The 20932-nt window shown below is 36.1% G+C and overlaps 1 protein-coding gene across 2 annotated transcripts in view; it reads left to right on the forward strand.

Moving 5' to 3' along the window:
- Nucleotides 1–20932, forward strand: part of EPS15 (epidermal growth factor receptor pathway substrate 15) — a 142072-nt gene that overhangs the window by 32021 nt on the left and 89119 nt on the right. For both annotated transcript variants that reach the window (XM_032429233.1, XM_032429238.1), the window contains exons 2-8: nucleotides 3985–4026; nucleotides 8168–8257; nucleotides 9321–9368; nucleotides 12523–12618; nucleotides 14905–14970; nucleotides 16310–16435; nucleotides 18514–18573. In XM_032429233.1, coding sequence (XP_032285124.1) covers nucleotides 3985–4026; nucleotides 8168–8257; nucleotides 9321–9368; nucleotides 12523–12618; nucleotides 14905–14970; nucleotides 16310–16435; nucleotides 18514–18573 — 528 coding nt within the window. The remainder of the gene's footprint in view (nucleotides 1–3984; nucleotides 4027–8167; nucleotides 8258–9320; nucleotides 9369–12522; nucleotides 12619–14904; nucleotides 14971–16309; nucleotides 16436–18513; nucleotides 18574–20932) is intronic.

The following is a 20932-nucleotide window of genomic DNA, read 5'->3' on the forward strand; positions in this document are numbered from 1 at the left end:
ATTTTTTTTTAATGTACTGTTGGATCCTATTGGCTAGTATTTTGGTGAGAATTTTTGCATCCATGTTCATCAAGGATATTGGTCTGTAATTCTCCTTTTTGATGGGGTCTTTGTCTGGTTTGGGGATCAAGGTAATGGTGGCCTCGTAAAATGAGTTTGGAAGTTTTCCTTCCATTTCTATTTTTTGGAACAGTTTCAGAAGAATAGGTATTAATTCTTCTTTAAATGTTTGGTAGAATTCCCCTGGGAAGCCATCTGGCCCTGGGCTTTTGTTTATTGGGAGATTTTTGATGACTGCTTCAATTTCCTTAGTGGTTATAGGTCTGTTCAGGTTTTCTATTTCTTTCTGGTTCAGTTTTGGTAGTTGATACATCTCTAGTAATGCATCCATTTCTTCCAGGTTATCTAATTTGCTGGCATAGGGTTGCTCCTAATATGTTCTTATAATTGTTTGTATTTGGAAGTTTTTTGAAATATATTTTTTTGGCCATCAAAATGATTTCATTACATTGGTAGATCAGTGTAGTAGTTCTAGTCAAACATGATTTTCAAAAAAAATTTACTAAAACATTTGTACTACATTATAACAAAATTAAATCTTTATATTGGTTATCACAATATTAAAAAACACATACAGAATAATAATTTTTGGTATCATATTTTCTATCAGTTTCTTAGCCATACCTGTCTCTAATATTGTGTCACTAATACTTTTCTGAACAGTGTAATTATTTTTCAGTATAGTTTAACTAGTTTAAATTTTTTCATGAAAGTAGTTTTCAGAGTTACATATTGGGGTTTGTAGTTGTTAACCTATACAGTTTGTTCTCTGTAACCAGTAATATTTTTAATTGCTAATATACTCTATTTGTTGTGATGTACCTGGTTAGCTCAGGAAAAAACTTGCTAAATGGAGACTATTCTTAATTCTCATTTTTTGTTACTGAAAATTATAAATTTGTCAGCCCCAGTATTTTTACAGGGTTTTTTTTTTTTTTTTTGCCTCTATTAAGGTACTCTTTTTGACAAGTATTTTTATAAGATAAATCTTGTCATAAAAGTTGTCCCTATTTATGATTATTTTACATGTTCCACTAAATTTAAATGCTGCAAAATTGTAGACTTTCTGTAATTTCATTTCATTCCAGTACCGGTGTCAAATACTTCTTCCACTACTTCACAAGGTTATAAGGAGTTAGCTGTCTAAAGTTGCTTGTGTCTGAGGATACTTTTCAGTGAGTCTTCTGCATGCTGTTGTTGAAAAGATGGTGTGATATTATATCTGTGAAGAATCAGGAAAAGAAAGATGGAATTATCACTAGTCCTCTTTCAGATTTCATGGCTTGTTCAACTGGATAAAGCACTTACACTACTAGTTGATACCTTGGCCAGAAGTTAGATGTATACAGTAGAGGTGTACTAAATTCATTGTTGTTTATTTTAAGGTATTTTAATATAGTGACTAGTAATAATAGTTCATTTAAGAAAATGCAAAATCTAGGGCGCCTGGGTGGCTCAGTCGTTTAAGTATCTGCCTTCAGCTCAGGTCATGATCCCAGGGTCCTGGGATCGAGCCCCGCATCGGGCTCCCCGCTCTGTGGGAAGCCTGCTTCTCCCTTTCCCACTCCCCCTGCTTGTGTTCCCTCTCTTGCTGTGTCTCTCTCTGTCAAATAAATAAATAAAATCTTTAAAAAAAAAAAAGAAAATGCAAAATCTGAGGCAAATGGTAAACTGAATGGTATGCTGGGACAACAGATTGTAAATTAATAATAAGACTATCCTGAGCAATCCCGGGCATGTGGAAAGCAGCATGGTATTGTGAAAGAGCATGAAACTTGGAGTGGGATAGACCTGCATTTAACTCTGGGCTTCGCCATTTAACAGCTTGGATAAGTAACCTCTTTGAGGTTAGGTGTGTTAGGGTTTTTCAGAGAAACAAGACCAACAGGATAGACACACACACACACTCAGATACACTGTGATTGATTTTAAGGAATTGGCTTATGTGATTGTGGGTGCTGGCAAGTCCTAAATCTGTACGGCAGGCCAGCAGGCTGGAGACCCAGGGAAGAGTTGATGTTGCTTCTGAATCTAAAGGCTTTCTGGAGGCAAAAGTCCTTCTTCCTCAGGCAGGGTACTTCTTTTTTCTTAAGGCCTTCAACTGATTGGATGAGGCCCACCCACATTACTCAAAGTCTACTGATAGAAATTTTAATGACAGTAAAAAAAAAAAAAACCTTTAGAGTAACATCTAGATGGGTGTTTGACCAAACTGGGTTAGCCTAGCCAAATTGACACATACAATTAACCTTTAGGTTTCCTCATTTGCAAACTGGAATGATACTATGTGGCTCACAAGGATACTATGGCTCACACTAGGTTTCTTCATTTGCAAACTGGAATGATACTATGTGGCTCACAAGGATTATTAGCATAATGTGTTCTCAAAGTTGGCACTCAATGAATGTTGATTCCTTCCTTCCTTCCTTCCTTCCTTTTAGATTTTATTTATTTAGGGGTGCCTGGGTGGCTCAGTTGGTTAAGCAGCTGCCTTCAGCTCAGGTCATGATCCCCGGGTCCTGGGATGGAGCCCTGCATTGGGCTCCTTGCTCAGCAGGAGCCTGCTTCTCCCTCTCCCTCTGCTTGCCACTCCCCCTGCTTGTTCTCTCTCTCTCTGGGTCAAATAAATAAATAAAATCTTAAAATATGTATATATATTTTATTTATTTATTTGACAGAGAGTATGAGTGGGGGGGGCAGAGGGAGAGTGAGAAGCTGAATGTTGATTTCTTAATCCAGTTTTATACCCATTAAGGCTATAGGCCCAACCTTGATGCTTGAAGATTTTTTTCCTGTTTATCTTTGTATTTCTATCTAAGCCTCTCTTGCCCCCTCATCTACTTAATAAGTCCTGTCAAATCTATCTTACAAACATTTATTCAGACCATACCCTTCTTTTCTGCCATTGCCAATGTTCAGATCCTCTACTGGGCCCATTGAAATTATTTCCTAAGTAGCCTTCTACTTTCCATCCTTTTTTTCCTCTTCACAAATAATCACCTAGACCTAATACTATGTTAATAACTCTTGAATCTGTCCCTTTGTCCATTCTCATTTTCTTTCCTTTTGGCATGTCAATCCCTTCTTAAGTTGTCTTCTACAAAACTTCAAAATCTTATCTCCAATTCCTATCACCATTCAGAACTCCTTATTATTTTCAAACGTAACTGAGCTTTCTGTTGATTGCATGCTTTGTGCATGCTCTTACCTCCATATAGAATCACCCTCTCCCCTTCCCCTCCATACTTCAAATTCCTGCACTGATGTCACTTCCATGAAGCCTTCTTGGACTCCCTTCCTGGTTCCAGAACACTCTTACACATTCATGTCCAGGTGAACTTGAGCCTTCAGACATTGATACTCCTAAGCTGCCTTTCACATTAGATAGTAAACCTGTTTATTAGCTGACCAGGGAACCCTTTGAACTATGGTATGAATTGAATGGCACTCCTTGCCTACAAGTGTTTCAGGTCTGATGATATAAATGTAATCTTCTTGTATATCAGTTTATGTATTCACTTGATTATTTTATCAAAATGGTTTTTGAATTGTATTCATAGGGACCTTGGACACTTGGGTAGAAGATGAATGCTGAAGGCTTTGGGCCTTTCACCTGTCTTTAACCAAAGCATTTCACCCCTAATTTGTTATATGTTGGGTTTCTTGGTAAAATTTTATATGAGGAAAAGAAGTTTTGATACAAAAAATAATTTTAAAATTCTTGTTTTATTTTGTCTGCTTGATTCTTAATATATATGTCTACCTTTATTCACTTTCCTTTCCCCCTTGAAACTAAACCAAACTTTTCAAAATCAAGGATATTTTACTCTTACTCATCTTTGTTTCTCAAATATCTGTTGAAAGAAAGCAAATATACTAATACAGATTATTGAATAGCATTTAATTTTTAATTATTTATTTTAGTTATCAAGTGGGAATCCTGTATATGAAAAATACTACAGACAGGTAAGATTTTTGTTTCTTTGTTGTCCTAGATTGAATATAAAAATACTTTCAACTCTTGATGGTATATTTGCAGATTACCAGCCATCTGAATACATTTGATGTGTCTTGTTTTCAATTTCTTGTGCTTTAACCTCCTGCTTTGACTGCTTAATGCTTTTGACAAGCTATCAGAAAAATAAAGGAAAGAGATAATTAAGCCCAAACACTTAATTGCTTAAATGTCTGTCTATCCATATTATATATACCATTAGATATGTTATAAAATCCATGTAACATTAGATATATTAATCTAGATATAAATATCCAAATTAATTTTAAGCCAAATAGAAAAGACTTTTCTGGTTTTTTGTATGTTTGTTTTTTAAAGATTTTATTTATTTATTTGACAGAGAGAGAGACCGTGAGAGAGGGAATACAAGCAGGGAGAGTTGGAGAGGGAGAAGCAGGCTTCCTGCGGAGCAGGGAGCCCGATGTGGGGCTCGATCCCAAGACACTGGGATCATGACCTGAGCTGAAGGCAGACGCTTAATGACTGAGCCACCCAGGCGCCCCTTGTCTGTTGTTTTTAAGACTTATTAAAGTTTAGGGACGCCTGGGGGGCTCACTTGGTTAATCGGTTGGCTCTTGATTTCGGCTCAGGGCATGATCTCAGGATTGTGAGATCGAGCTCTCCCCCTACCCCTACCTCGTGGGGCTCCATGCTCAGAGTGGAGTCTGCTTGTCCCTCTCCCTCCGCCTGTTCCCCTCCCCACCCTCGTGCCCTTTCTCTTGCATGCATGCTCGCTCTCTCAAATAAATAAAATCTTATTAAAAAAGACTTGTTTAATTTTCACAAAGTTAAAACTATGATTTTCATACAAATATGAAATGAACATGTGTCAAGGATTTTATTTACCTCAATTAATTACTGGAAGAACCAGTAAGACGTAAAAATGAGAATATGAGTTGTAGAGATTTATATTCTCCACCAGACAAAATTCATTTATTGGTATGGACAGGAATCATTGCATTGCCATCAGTTTTCTATAATTTAACTTATACTCCTACTAGGGTAAAAGAGCCTAGTCAATAGAAAGTCAATCAGGGGTGCATACATCAAATCTCTTGAGGGTGTAGACAATCTCATTTGCCCATTTCCAAATACTGGATCATTTTTCCTAACAATCTCCTCGCCTGTGATCATGATCACAGAAAAGGCTATAATTTGACCTGGCTATTTACATAATTACAGCAAGTTTATTAATGAACCATTGTAAGTCTCCTTGGGTATGACTTGCAAATCTACAGACATATAGTCACTATTTAACAACTTCTGAGCCTGGAGAATTAATTTCTACCTGAAATTTCTAAAGAATCTTGGATTGTACTTTTTAAAGCCTTTGCTATTTTTCCTCTGTCTTGAGACTAGGACCCAAACCTTAGAAATTCTTTCCCCCATATTTCATCTGCAGCACATATAAATTTAAATGAATTTATCTCTTCTTGAGGTTTCCCATATCTGCTAAGGTTCCTAGCCTGCTAAGTGACCTTGCTTTACTATCTCTGAGACTGGGACCTTATAAACCAGGTTGCAGGCCAGTTTTCTTGGGAGAGCTTTCTAGACATTGTCTCTGTATAAGTCAATCCTTTTTCCTTAATAGTGGCATTTTCTTTCTAAATAAAAGATACCTATTCTCGCATAGGCCTTATTATTTTTTTTTTAAGATTTTATTTATTTATTTGACAGAGAGAGACAGCGAGAGAGGGAACACAAGCAGGGGGAGTGGGAGAGGGAGAAGCAGGCTTCCCGCTGAGCGGGGAGCCGGATGCAGGGCTCGATCTCAGGACCCTGGGATCATGACCTGAGCCGAAGGCAGACGCTTCACGACTGAGCCTTCCAGGCGCCTTATTTTGTGCAGTTTATTTTTTCAACTATATCCTGAGAAAAAGAAAAAATTATTTAGCCTGTTAACAACTATATTGCCATAAAAATAAGGACGTTCCATTGAAAGATTTGTTTTTGAGTTCTGAAAGGTCAGTGAAAATCAGATACCATTGAAAGCTATTTCATTCAGTTTACAAAAGCAGAGCCTACTAAACTGAGGGTTAAAGATAACATAAGGAGAAAAAAAGAAAGGGCTTTTCTACATATCCATTAGAAAACAGAATATTAAAAATAATACCAATGGTATTCCAGGTTAATAACCATAATTAAATATTCCTCAACAGTTTATTCAGTCCTGTGTAATTAATTCTTCTTCCCCTGAATCTTGGGTCAGGAGTCTGCTTTCATGAAATAAAACTACTTCTAGACTGCATAGTCCCAGGTATTCTGACTTAGTTCACCAGTACAGTCTGAGAGTTGTCTAAAGTGATATCAGCTCAGAAGTCTTTATACAAAAGTCTATGTTTTGAAGGGTTAATAATTCAGATTATGTGGGATAGTTCTTTCCATGAGGCTCTGAAACCGTCTTACTTTGTCTTTGATGAAGACACAGATTCTAATCTGTAGCTTATGGCAGAGCGAGCCTTTGGGCAAGTGTCAGAGTATAACAGAAACTCCTGTACATGACAGAGACTAAATGGCTGTGTTTAATTTATGATAGTAACCAAAAGAATGGAAGATAGTAAAATTGGAATATGATACATAAATATTTCATGAGCGTTTGATCAGTGTTCCCCTTGATGGTCTTTCTGTTTAGGTCATGCTAGGGATAATGTCCCCCCACCCCAACCGCCCAGTCAGGGAGTAGGCAAAGAAGAAGGAGTTCTGCAGATTTTTAGAGGCAGGTTTCTCAACCCTTTTTGTACTTCCTTGTTACCCCAAATTTGGATTGGGCAATTTTTTCTTTTTTGCTGAGTGTCTGATTTATCCCGTGTTCCAGCACTTGAAAGAAAGGATTTCTCTTTTGCATCTTTGCTGGGATTGGCCTGTCTGAAATGCTTTGTGTATGTTTACAACAAACAATCTTTTAACTAAACTGGAAAAACAGCTAGCTCACAAATATCCTTGAATCATGTTACTTTTCCCATGACATTTTTAAAATTTACTTTTCATTTTTACAAACAATTTTACTTTAGGAAATTTTTACAGAAGTGAAAATAATTTTTTTTGAGCTGTTTTTCTGTTTTAAAGGAAAATCCCTATCAATTAAAATGATGTGTTTCTGTTAATGTGCTTTAGGAACTTAAGAATTTTTAAAATGTTTCCTTAAGTTTATTGGAATCACTGCTGGTTTTAGAGCTGATACTGCTTTGATTTTTTTTTTAAGTGTTGCAGTTTCTAAGAATAAGTATAAAAGGAGAAGTTAATGATTTAAAGATGTTTGAAAAAAACAGATAACATATACAGCTATTCCCATTTGTCAAAAGACTTCTCCAGAAAATGCTACCCTTTTCCTCCTATTACTATTAAGTTTATTAGAATTTATTTATTTATTTATAAATTTATTTGAGAGAGAGCGAGAGAGAGAGCATGAGCAGGAGGAGGGACAGAGGGAGAGGGAGAAGCAGACTCCCTGCTGAGCACAGAGTCCGTCGTGGGGCTTGACCCCAGGACCTTGGGATCATGACCTGAGCCGAAGGCAGACGCTTAACTGACTGAGCCACCCAGGTGCCCTGAATTTATTAGAATTTAAAGGGTACCGGGTGCCTGGGTGGCTCAGTCGTTAAGCGTCTGCCTTCGGCTCAGGTCATGATCCCAGGGTCCTGGGATCAAGCCCCGCATCGGGCTCCCCGCTCTGCGGGAAGCCTGCTTCTCCCTCTCCCACTCCCCCGCTTGTGTTCCCTCTCTCACTGTGTCTCTCTCTGTCAAATAAATAAATAAAATCTTTAAAAAAAAATTTAAATCGTACCTATAGAAGACTTAGAGTCAGAAGATATACGTTAACGTTGTGACTCCACTAATTTTGCTGTACTTCCTCTGAGCTTCAGTTTTTCCATTTGTGTATTGGACGTGATAAAAAACTTTGTAAATTGCCAGTGCTATTGAGATGGTATTCTACACATGTGGTTCTCCATATATTTCTTGCCTTTGTTAGTCAAAGGATTCCTGTTCCCTTTTTGAAAAAGCCAGTTCCCAAGTCACAGGGAGGAAGGCAGGTAAAATGATGATAATTTTGTCTTTGTGGTTGTCGTCAACTTATGGTTTGTATCTTTTCAGGTTGATACAGGCAATACTGGACGGGTATTGGCTTCTGATGCTGCTGTTTTCCTGAAAAGATCAGGGCTTCCAGACTTGATACTTGGGAAGGTAGTATTTGTTCATTTTATTTTTTATTTTTATTTTTTTAAAAGATTTTATTTATTCATGAGAGAGAAAGAGGCAGAGGGAGAAGCAGGTTCCCCAAGGAGCAGGGAGCCTGACTCGGGGCTTGATCCCAGGACCCCGGGATCATGACCTGAGCTGAAGGCAGACGCTTAATGACTGAGCCACCCAGGTGCCCGTATTAATGAATATTTATTTAGTAGTATACATAAATTGGATGCAAATTTAGAAAGATACCATCAAGAAACTTAGAAGAATTGAATCATTGAAGCAGTTACAGTAATGCAATGGAGGAAATTTGTGGTGCAGTGATTTACCCTTTTGAAAAGTAAGGTGTTTTTTCAGATTTTTAGAAAACCAATTACTTTTTAGTGGGATGAAATGAGGAAGTAATAGTACATTTGGGTATTGTGGGGAGAAACAGTGCAGGCTGGGAACCTTGCCACCCACTCAGAGAGTTGGCTCTGTCTCTGCTTCCTCTATTATAACTGTCTCTAACTGTGTTTAATTTGCGGTGAATAGAGTTGGGGATGAGAGGCTTAGAAAAGAGCACAAAAAAGTGGAAAGTCCCTCTCCTGGCTAAATCTCCTTGTGAATCCTTATACATGATATTGATAATAGTTATTATAAATTAATAATTTAATTATTCACAAATAAACATGAACTATTTCAGCTTGCCCATAAGGAAGAATATCATCTTAACATGAATCTAAAATCAAGGTAGTAGGTTCTAGTAGAAAGAGCATTGGATTTGGAGTTAGAACCTGGGTTAATGAAAAAGGCATTGGACTTGGAAGTTAGAACCTGGGTGTCACTTCTTTACTTGATGCCTTGAATGTTCTTGAGTAAGTATCTCCACTGGGCCTTAGTTTCTTTGTGTAGGATTGCACTAAATAACCTTTAAGATTTCTTTCCACTTTCAATTCTATGATTCTTAAATCTGAGGACCAAAGAGAATGAAGTTGTAAATTACAGGGATTTAATTTATCTTTAAGATGATTTTTGTTTAAAATATAGATTGACTTTTTCTTTTTTTCCTGAATTTCAGATTTGGGATTTAGCTGACACAAATGGCAAAGGAATCCTGAACAAACAAGTAAGATTCAGAGATACATATGAAAAATTTTTTGAGTGCTTCAGAATAAAAAATAACCAGAATTTTTTTCTAATTTTAAACTAGGAGTTGGTTTTTTACCAACATTAGGGTTTTGCAAAGGCAAGTGTTACTACAATATATTGGAAAATATTTCCAATTCAGTAGACATTAAAGTAACTGATTCCCAAAGGTTAGTGTTCATTTGGTGACATTGTTCTCCTGGAATGTCTTAGTCTGTTGGGGCTTCTCTAACACAGACTGGATGGCTTATAAATAGCAGAAATTTATTGCTCACAGTTCTGGAGGCTGGAAGTACAAGGTCAGGCTGCCAACCTGTCTTCTTGGTCGCCGACTTCTTGTATCCTTACAAGGCAGAAGGGGCTAGGGATCTTTCTGGATCCTCTTTTTTAAAGCACTAATCCCATTCATGAGGGCCCCACCCTGATGCCTTAAGCACTTCTCAAAGGCCCTACCTCCTAATACCATTACCTTTGGAGGTTAGGATTTCAACATTCAGTTTCTTGTACAGTATACTTACTTGTGAGTATTCTGGTCTAGGTCTTACTTTTGGCATATAAACCAAAAAATGGTTTACAGGCCATAAGTAAACCCTAGACTAGAAATACATGAAAGCGATTATGGGTATTAGATACCATCAGTGTACTTTGAAATTCAGCTTGTTGGGGATGAATTTCAGAGTTCCATAGGACTGAATTCCAAACGTGTTGCATGCTGATACATTGGCTGAGCACTGCTACTCAAAGTTAATTCCCCCATATGGGATAGCTGAAGCAGCATCATACTCAGAAAAGGGATGGGAAATTTAGATGAGAGGGTCAGAATATCCAGTCCCTTAATTAAGATTCCAGGGTTAGATTGTAGTCCCCATTGGAGCCCCTGAGCAAGAGGGCCAGTTGGTCCATTGGAGACATAGGAAGACTAACTTCATATGGGCAGCCAGGGTACTGTGCGCCCAGTCAGCAAGTATTTGAGTACCTATTTTGAGTCAGGCTTTGGAAGTGCAGAGGTGTACATGACAGATGTAGTCTCTGTCTTCATGAGTTTGTAGTATAATAAATTCTTCACTGATATTCCTAGACGTTGGATGTTGAGTTTGAATTGTCTTTGTTAAATCCAGGTGGCTGGATTTGTGGGTCTGCAGTTAAACTTTTTTTTTTTTCTAAGATTTTATTTATTTTTTGACAGAGAGAGAGACAGCAAAAGAGGGAACACAAGCAGGGGGAGTGGGAGGGGGAGAAGCAGGCTTCCCGCTAAGCAGGGAGCCCGATGCGGGGCTTGATCCCAGGACCCTGGGATCATGACCTGAGCTGAAGGCAGACGCTTAATGACTGAGCCACCCAGGCGCCCCTGCAGTTAAACTTTGATATTTGCATTGGAGAAATAGATTTTTGAATTAACATCAAAGAAAGGAAAGAAACCAATATTTATTGAGTTTCTGTGTGCCAAAAATGACAGTAGGTGTTTTCTTTCTATAGTATGGTTTTTATTTTGTTCCTCATAATACATGGCAAGGTAGGTATTAGAAAAATTTTGCAGAAAAATTTTATTTAACTTGCCCATGGCCTCACAACTTTAAGTAGCAGAACTAGAATTTAATGCAGGACTATTTCACTTCAGAGCCCATCTATACTATGGGGGTGGACCTGATTACCTAAGAGTAATTGAATCTCTCATCAATGAGAAAGGAAAGAGGGTTGATGTTGGAGTACTTAGAATACCAGCATTTATTTGTTTATTTATTAAAAGAGTTTAATTATTTGAGAGAGAGAGAGAGAGCAAGCACATGAAGGGGGAGGGGCAGAGGGAGAGGGAGAAGCAGAGTCCCTGCTGAGCAGGGAGCCTGAGGCAGGGCTCAGTCCCAGGACCCTGGGATCATGACCTGAGCTGAGGGCAGATGCTTAACCAACTGAGCCACCCAGGCACCCCCAGAATACCAGCATTTAAAGGTTGGAGGAAGCATTGACTCCAAGAGAAGAGACTTGAAAGGTCAGAGGAAAGGTAGAAGAGTTTATGAAGCTATGTTGGTAGAAGAGAGTTTCTGGGAGTTATCATACTGTCCAGACTTCCAAAAGAATAAGTAGGATGAGGTGGGTTTTTTTGTGTTTTGTTTTGTTTTTTGAGGCTATTGTATTTGGTAGCTAAGAGGTTATTTGTGACATAGGCATTGGTTTCTCTAGCTAATGGTGGGAGTTGAAGTCAGATTGTATAAAAGCTTGTGGAGTGAATGAAAAGGGAAGGGGAGATCTTGAAATACCATCTTTTCAAGAAATTTGTGAGTGAAGGCAAGGTATTGTATAAAGCAGACAAACCTGCAAGGTTCTAAGAACAGGTTAGGAATTGGGTAAGAAGGGTATAGATGAGAATAGGAAGTTTGAGAAAAGTGGTGATGGGTTGATTGCATCAGCAACTAAGTACTAAGTTCTAAGTGATTATAACTGGAGTAAAAGCATTTGTTATGTCTTTTCCCAGACCTGACTTTAACTCAGAACAGCTGAAAACCAGTTGCTTCAGCATCTCTGCATTTATTTATTAAATTTTAGACTGAGGTTTCAAGTGCCAGAAATCCAAGGACCTTTGGGAGAGATTTTCAAGTATTTTAAGTCAGGCAGTTATGTAATTGTTTTAGATGCTGCACAGTAGCTCTGTATTCTCTGTAGCTTTCCTGGAATAGCAGTGGTTGAGTCACTTCAATGATTGGCCCTGTTTCAGAATTGTCATCTTAAATCCAGAGATGACTTTTGATAACATTCAGTTGTTATTTTCTTCTAGGCATTTTCCAGACTCTTTTTCCTCAATTAAATGATAAGAACAATTTTTAACATCATTAAATATTTTTGAAGCATGTATTAATTTTGTATAATTTCCACTATCTGTATGTATCACAGTTTATTTAAGTATTTTCCCATTATATTAATACATTTTGCTATTTATAATGTTAGGAACATTTTTGTACATAGATGTCTTCTTAATTTTAAAGCAAGTGTTTTCAGGCAAATGTGCTGTTTTATTTGTTGCTATATAAAGATCTTGGAATAATTATGAATTGTTTTATATTTTCAGATTGCAAGTGTGTGGATGGATGGATGGATGGATGGATAGATAATGCACTTAATTTCATGCTTCTCTTTCTCAGGAATTCTTTGTTGCTTTGCGTCTTGTGGCATGTGCCCAGAATGGATTGGAGGTTTCACTGAGTAGCTTAAACCTGGCCGTCCCTCCACCAAGATTTGTAAGAAATGATCTTAAATTTAAATTGTATTTAATTTAAAAAATGATACTACATGATTTAAAAATTAAAATTGCCATATTAAAAAAATTCCTCTGACCCCTATCACCCAGCTACCTGATTTTCTTTCTTAATGGCTACTGCTGTTACTAGTTTCTTATATATCCTTCTAGACTTATTATATGTGTATATAAAGAAATATAAATACCCACTTCCTCATTTTACATTGATAGTAGTGTACAATTAATAAACAGAATTCTATACCTTTTCAAATAATGTTTTAGAGATCTTTACATAAAAGCATCTTTATTCTTTTTTATAGCTGTATAGTATTTCCTTGCTTCTATTTACATAAAATTTTTAAAGTTTTTATTTAAATTCAGTTAATTAACATACAGTGTAACACTAGTTTCAGGTGTATAATATAGTGATTCAACACTTCCATACAACACCCAGTGCTCATCACAGCAAGTGCCCTCCTTAATCCCCATTACCTGTTTAACCTATCCCCCCACACCTCCCCTTTACCATAATTTAACTTCCTATTGATAGGTTTTTAGCTTGTTTCTAATCTTTTATTATTAAAAAAAATGCTGCAATGAAAAATGAACTTGGGTATGTCATTTTGTATGTGCAGAAATATATGTGCATATTCTCAGAAGTGGAATTGCTCTTTCAGAAGTTTGCTCATTTGTGCAATTTTCATATATAACATAAACTTGTCTTCCATAATGGTTGTACTCATTCACAATCCCGCCATCAACTGGTTGAGTGCACTTTTGCTAACATACTGTTGTTAAACTTTTTGATCCTTGTCAATTTGAGAGGTGACAAATGGAATGTTAAGGGTAGTTTTAATTTGCCCATTTGGTTTTATAGAGTGAGTTTGAGTAGTTTTTCTCATGCTTATGGGCCATTTACATTACCTTTATGTGAAATGTCTGTTTAAAGCTTTTGCCCATTTTTTTTAGGTTATTGGTCTTTTTTTTAAAATGAATTCTAGAGGCTACACTCATACACACACACACACACACACAACACACATATTTTTTTTTCTCCAGTTTGTCATTTGTCTTTTGACATTTTGATGTTTTTTTTCCATAAGGAGGTCATTGTTCTTTATGTAAATGAGTTAAAAGGATTTAATTTTTTTATGGTTTCTTTTTTCACATTTATGTTAGTCTTGATATCAAGTATGAGTATGGATTCAAATTTATGTTTTTTTCAAGATGGCTACTTTAGATCTAATACAGTTTATTAAATAACCAGTTTTTTCCTTACTGATTTGAAATGCCACCTCAGTCATGTATTTTGGTTTCTTTTTGGATTTTTCTGTTCTTTTTGATCTGTTTATCCATATGCTCATCTCATATTGTTTTAATTATCATATTTGGTAATTTGTTTTTACATCTGATAGGGCTAGTCCTCCCTACCCTATCCCCCTTTTCAGAAGTTTCATGGCTCTTACTTTTTTTTGGTTTGTTTGTTTTAGATTTTATTTATTTATTAGAGAGAGCATGAGTGGGGGGGGTTAGGGTTAGAAGGAGAGGGAGAAGCATATTCCCTGCTGAGCAGGAAGCCTGACACAGGGCTCGATCCCAGGACCCTGAGATCATGACCTAAGCCGAAGGCAGACACTTAACAGACTGAGCCACCCAGGCGCTATGACTCCTAGTTGTTTTTAAATTCAGTATTTTAAAAGTATTTGGTCTGAATATTACGAATTCAACTTCAGTTTTGAGAATTTCTGCATTTGTAGGTTTAGGCATGGAATCAGAGGGTTAATTTAGGGATTTGTTGCCTAACTATATTATTATAAAAATGTTTCAATATATCCATCTGTCTCTACAAGCAGATAAATATAACAACTTGGGCATGCTGTTAATAGGTTCATGTACTTGTAACTTAAGAAATCTTAAGTTGGGTTCTTGTCCCAGTTTGCTTTCCTTAAATAGTGTTGGGAAAAAGTCATCAGTTAACAGGGCCATAAATATTTTTGTTACATTGAGATATCTTTATCTTGATATCAGTTGTAATAAGATTTCTTCTATAACACTTAAATGTTTCAGTTAGTGCTCTAATATCATTTATGCAGCTAACTCAGATAACTTTGTTTTTGTTTCATTTGTATTTAGATGAAAGTCTAATAGAGTCAATGTTAAAATAGTGTCCTGTGTGCTTTGAGTTCCAAATTTTGTATGAATGTATTTAAATCCAAGGACCACTTTTTCTTTGTTGTTTATTGATGTGAAGTTTTCAACTCTTCATGTGCTCTATTTTCCTTTCTAGCATGATACCAGTAGTCCTTTGCTAATCAGTGGAACTTCTGTAGCTGAGCTCCCATGGGCTGTAAAAGTAAGTAAACTTTGTAACTGCTTTTTCCTTACCACTGCTTTGCTTCCTACCCACATAATCCTTTTCCCCTATTTCCAAAATCTATTGTAATCTGCATGAGATTTTCATTTTTACTGTAGGAGAAATACTAGTACTAGAAATCTTTTGAGAGATGTTACTGTTCTATCATTTTGTGACAATATGGCTTAATTTCATTTCTGTTACAGTATAAACTAAAAATGGTGATGTCATAATCCTATTTTATGAATAAGTAGTTTACCCCACTGGTATTATTTCCTGTTAGAAAATTATGGTTAACCAGATAATTCTCCTTATGGCTCTAAAACCAACAATTTTGTATTAAATCTTTTTCTGAAGTGGATCATTTTATCTATTTGGAGACATCACACTAGTTATAGCTATCTTACCAGATTTTTTAAATTGTAATTTTTAAATAATACTAGAATATAGCAGATCAGATGACCTTTAATAAATATGGATAGTTTTGTCAGAAAGTCATTTGGTTTGTAGGTCTATGCTTGTGTATTTTTAACTAATTCTAAAAAGTATAGGGATCTGGCTTTGGGTAAATCACAAATGATAGGGTTTTTTTTTTTTTTAAAGATTTATTTATTTATTTTAGAGAGAGAGCACACATGCAAGAGGGGGGAGGGGCAGAATGAGAGCATCTCAAGCAGACTCCCCTGTGAGTGCGGAGTCCAACTTGGGGCTCAACATGGGGCTCGATCTCATAACCCTGAGATGATGACCTGAGCAGAAATCAAGAGTCTGACTCTCAACCGATGGAGCTACCCAGGTGCTCCACAAACAGTAGTTTTTTATGTTATACAGATAACTTCCCAGGATTCTAGGGAATGTCCTGTTATCAATAAGAAAAGGAAATCTTGCTTTGGGAAAAATGGGGGAAACTTGATGTTTATTCCTATGGTGGTTATTTTCTTTTTAAAATCTGAGTTTGAAGTGTAACTAATACCATGTTGAGAAAGTCATAGAATGTCACTAACTAGCTGTGTGTTCTCTCAAAAGTTATTTCCTTGCTATGGATTTAAGTGAGGGTTGGACTAGATGCTCCTCTCAAAGCCCTTCCTATCACTAAAATATTTTGATTAAGCTAACAGAAAAGCAAACATAGTGTTCTAGCTACAAAAGGAATGGAAGGGATACTGGACTCTTGAGTAACTTTTAAATTGTTATTTATAATAATATTTTTTGATGAAAGCAAAAAGTGTTTTTAAATAATTTTTAAGAATATGTTGCCTGTTCTTTGAGGATTTGATTTTTATAACTGCAGTTAAGTGCTTACCACCAGTATTAACTTGTGATCTTTTTTACATTATAGTCTGAAGATAAGGCCAAATATGATGCAATTTTTGATAGTTTAAGCCCAGTGAATGGATTTCTCTCTGGTGATAAAGTGAAACCAGTGTTGCTCAACTCTAAGTTACCTGTGGATATCCTTGGAAGAGTAAGATATTAAATTCTAAATGTAATTTTTATGTATCTTACTTTTGTATCTACCAGGAGCATTTATAGCTCATTGTTAAAAAAAATACTTAGATCTTATTTTGAAATTATATTATTATAGAATTTTTTGTGTTCTGATTTAATATGTAAAATTATTGCCAATTTTATTTGATATTCCCTCTAAAATATGAGTGCTTGAAATCAGTTATATATGTAAGCCCTTTGAGTAGGTCCTTTTTTCTTTGTGCTGTATGCTCTGACTTCCCAGTTCCTTGATTTAATTTCTGGAGACCGTCTTTATTTTGTATCTGCTTCCTACTTAATAGCTGTATCATGGGGCCTTGCCATAAGGAATAGTTTCATCTCTGAAATAACTAGTTCTACTCTCTAAATAGAACTTCACACCTTTCTAGATCTCTTTCCTAACTACTTGGAAGACCAATTCTTTGACTTCACAAAACCTTTAAGTCTCAGAGTCCTTCACTTTCTCCATTTTTCAAATTTATTTTTTTTCCTCACCCAACTCGGTCCACAGTTTCATGTTGGTATCTTTAGCTCCCTTTGCCATGTTTTCTAACTTTCCCCTGAGCTGGTGAAAATCCAGCTTTGTGTTAAGCTAATTATGTGTCTTCTCTGTGGTTGCATATGGACTACTGAGAGTCTAATAAGATTGATATCATCATAATTTCTTTTTTTTTTTTTTTGATATCATAATTTCATGATCACCAACTTCAGCTGGGCTTTCCCTACTCTTGGGCTGTTTCCATAGTGATTTCTCTCTAGGCCTCTTAATACAAACCTCATCTATTCTCATTAAACCTCCAGCCATTTCTTTAATCCCTTGCTTAGTCAGAATACATAGGGTCAAATCCTGTCTGCACCATTTCTTAGATGTGTGACTTTGGGTGAATCATCAGAAAACCGTGTTAGTTTTTTAATCTTTAAAATGAGCATGATTCCCAGTTTATAGGGTTGTAAGGATTAAATGTGATGATGTGTGTATTTAGCCCAGTGCTTCGTACGTATTCTTTGATGCTAGCTGCTGTGATGCTGATGGTGATAATGACTTACCGCCACACCACCAGAAGTACTACTGGATCAGTAGTACTTGATAAATACTAATTTAAAAGCCATTTTCCAGTATTGTTTCTCATTAATCATTTCTCTACTATGTGGTCAGTATGAGATTTCTAAACTATAAATATAATCCTGTTATTTTTTGACTTAAAAACGAATCCTCTTAGTAGCTTCCTGTTGCATTAGGATAAAGTCCACATTCCTTCAAGACACTTAATGACCGGACGCTTGCTTATCTCCATTCTCATCTCTTACTAATATACTTTCTCTTCCTGCCCCAAGTAAAATTTTGTTGTTTAATGACTTAAATATCTTCTTTTCAAGAATTTAACATAGTTTTATAGCTGGTCTAAAGGTATGGAATCTACTCTATATTTAAACCGAATCTACTAGGTTCTTTTAGATTTATTTTTCTCTTGTAAGCCCTGGACATTAGTTGGTTCATAATTAATAACACAGTATTCACTGGATTTATCTTTTAGTTGATCAGAGATTCTGTATGGAAAATAATAATGGACTTAGTTGGAAATCTTCATGTTGAATACTGATTCTATAACTTAATAATGGTCGCATGATCCTAACTAAGTCCTGTCACCTCATGTCTAAAAGCAGGTTGATAGTACCACATGGAGTTGTTGCATGAATTAACTGAGATGATGTTTGTGAAAAAGCATTGTAGCTGTTTAAAGTGCTGTGTACATAATTGTTTTCTTACTTGAGAGAAACAAAATATTTTCTTTAAAATTTTGTAAGGAATTTTTATTTAAAAAATACTTGTATTAAGAATTATTACTTTTCATAATAATGTTAATACAGAATATAATAGTGATATAATAAAATGTTCAGCATAAATGAAATTTCTCTGAGAAATAGATATTTTAATGTTTAGATGAAACTTTTGCACGCGTTTCCCCCCCCCCCGCCCCGTTTATGTATTTGGTGTTTACAGGTAGCACATGAAATGAAAGAACATTAATTTTTGTCAGTTCTTTTCTTTTTAAGGTTTGGGAGTTGAGTGACATTGATCATGATGGAATGCTTGACAGAGATGAGTTTGCAGTTGTAAGTAACCTAATGCTCTTAAAATCTTAAACATCTTAATGGTTTTTCAAGTGAGAATTTCCCTGTTTGTCCTCAGAGGAAAACTATATTTCCTTAAGATTGTTGGTACGTGTATTTTTATCTAAAGTGTACAGGTAGTCAATAAATATTTTTAAACAAATGGATAATAGAAAATGTATGTTCTTACCATCTTCATTTTATTTGACTTTAAGGTACATAGGATTATCTGCTTTGGATAATATACTGTAAAGATGCTGAGTGGTATTGAGCCTTTGTATTCCATCTTAACCAGGCACCACATCTCAGTACCTCCTTCTGCTATGGAATAATTTTACTTCATATATGCCCCCAGATTTTCACATTTGTTTTATTAAAAGAAAACATGGATAACACTGTAGTTGCACTTCATTTATAGAGTCAGAGAAAGTTTTGACATCTTATCTGAAGACATGTCATCTTTGGAAATTGGAAGTTAATTCCAAATAGAGTTGTGGTCATCTCTTCCTTAAAGGCTAGATACAACTCTGCTGTGAGCTCACGAATAGTAAATCTCTAATCCCCCTTTTAATCTCTTACTTGGAAATTCGTCTGTTCAGATTTTCTGTCTTTATTTTGCTAAGAAATTACCTATTTCTTTGACTTTTTGAACTCATGACAGATTGGCATTATTCTTTTAATCTCTTCTGGGGTTGTGGTTGTGCTACTTTCTCATTCCAAATCTTGTGTATTTTTGCCCCCTCTCGAGAGATCTTTTGTTTAATTGAATTTTGTCTAGTTTTAAATCTTTTAAAAGAGCCGTCTTTTGGATGTAATCATCCTTTCTATTATGTTTTGACTTTTTTATTCTTCTCAGCTTTTACTTTAGTTCTTTCTTCCTAGTTTCTTTTGGTTTGCCTTTAAAAAAAAAAAACTTTAGGGTGCCTGGGTGGCTCAGTTGGTTAAGCGACTGCCTTCGGCTCAGGTCATGATCCTGGAGTCCCGGGATCGAGTCCCGCATCAGGCTCCCTGCTCAGCAGGGAGTCTGCTTCTCCCTCTGACTCTCCCCCCTCTCATGTGCTCGCTCTCTCTCATTCTCTCTCTCAAATAAATAAATAAAATCTTTAAAAAATAAAAATAAATAAAAAACAAAAACTTTGGAAAATGAGTACTAAGTCCCTTTATTTTTTATCATCTTTAATATTGAAAACATTTAAAGTATATATTTTCTCTTGAGTACAGGCTTAGCTGGATTCCATAGATATTGATATAAAGTATTCTCCTTTTTGCTACTTTTTAGATAATTTTTAGGGTTTTTTTAATTATCTGTTTAGGAATATATTTCCTAATTTCAAAGTAGTTAAGTTTGGTTGGTTTTTAGTTACATATGTATATACTTTTAGCTTGATTAGATTACACCTTGAGAATGTGGTCTTTAAAAATCTCTATTTAAAAAATTTCTTGGGGGGCGCCTGGGTGGCTCAGTCGGTTAAGCGGCTGCCTTCAGCTCAGGTCGTGATTCCAGGGTCCTGGGATCAAGCCCGGCATCGGGCTCCCTCTCCCTCTGCCTGCCTCTCTGCCTGCCTCTCTGCCTACTTGTTCTCTCTCTCTATCTCTCTGTCAAATAAATAAATAAAATCTTTAAAAAAAAAAAAAAATTTCTTGGGCGCCTGGGTGGCTGAGTCGGTTAAGCGGCTGCCTTCGGCTCAGGTCATGATCCCAGCGTCCTGGGATCGAGCCCCGCATCGGGCTCCCTGCTCAGTGGGAAGCCTGCTTCTCCCTCTGCCTGCCACTTCCCCTGCTTGTGCTCTCTCTCTCTGTCAAATAAATAAATAAAATATTAAAAAAAAAATTTCTTGAGGTTTTCTTCTTTGCCAAGTTCATGACCTGTTTTTACATATGTTCCCTGGATGTGTCAGCATTTCTGCTCGGAAGATATTACACCTCTAAAAACTCATCATATCAATTTTATTGATTACGTTTTTGTTTCTCATTTGCCTTATTTTTCCTTTTTTGCCCTTTCATAAATTTTATTCTGTTTATCTCCCAAGAGTCAACTAAAATAGGAAGAATATTATTACATTTGAAAAAAAATTGAGAAATGGAAACTTAAAGTGTGACTTGAGTTGATGGTCGTTAGTCCCTAGTATTTTTATTTTAACTTGGGTGATAATTGGGAAGTGGCAGGGGATACCCCCTCAAGTGGTGACAAAAGTTTTCCCAGCTATATATTAAAGGTTGATTCAATGTTTGGTGTTTTTGGGAAAGAAAGTGGTATATTGAGATTTGGCTGATGTACTTTGAAAGACTGTCAAACTCTGTTAACTTTTCATAAATAGCTTTTGTGTTAAGAATATTGGCATAAAATCTTTGCATTGGTAAG

This window comes from Phoca vitulina, unplaced genomic scaffold, assembly GCF_004348235.1.
Source record: "Phoca vitulina isolate PV1807 unplaced genomic scaffold, GSC_HSeal_1.0 scaffold2, whole genome shotgun sequence".
Lineage (NCBI taxonomy): Eukaryota > Metazoa > Chordata > Mammalia > Carnivora > Phocidae > Phoca > Phoca vitulina.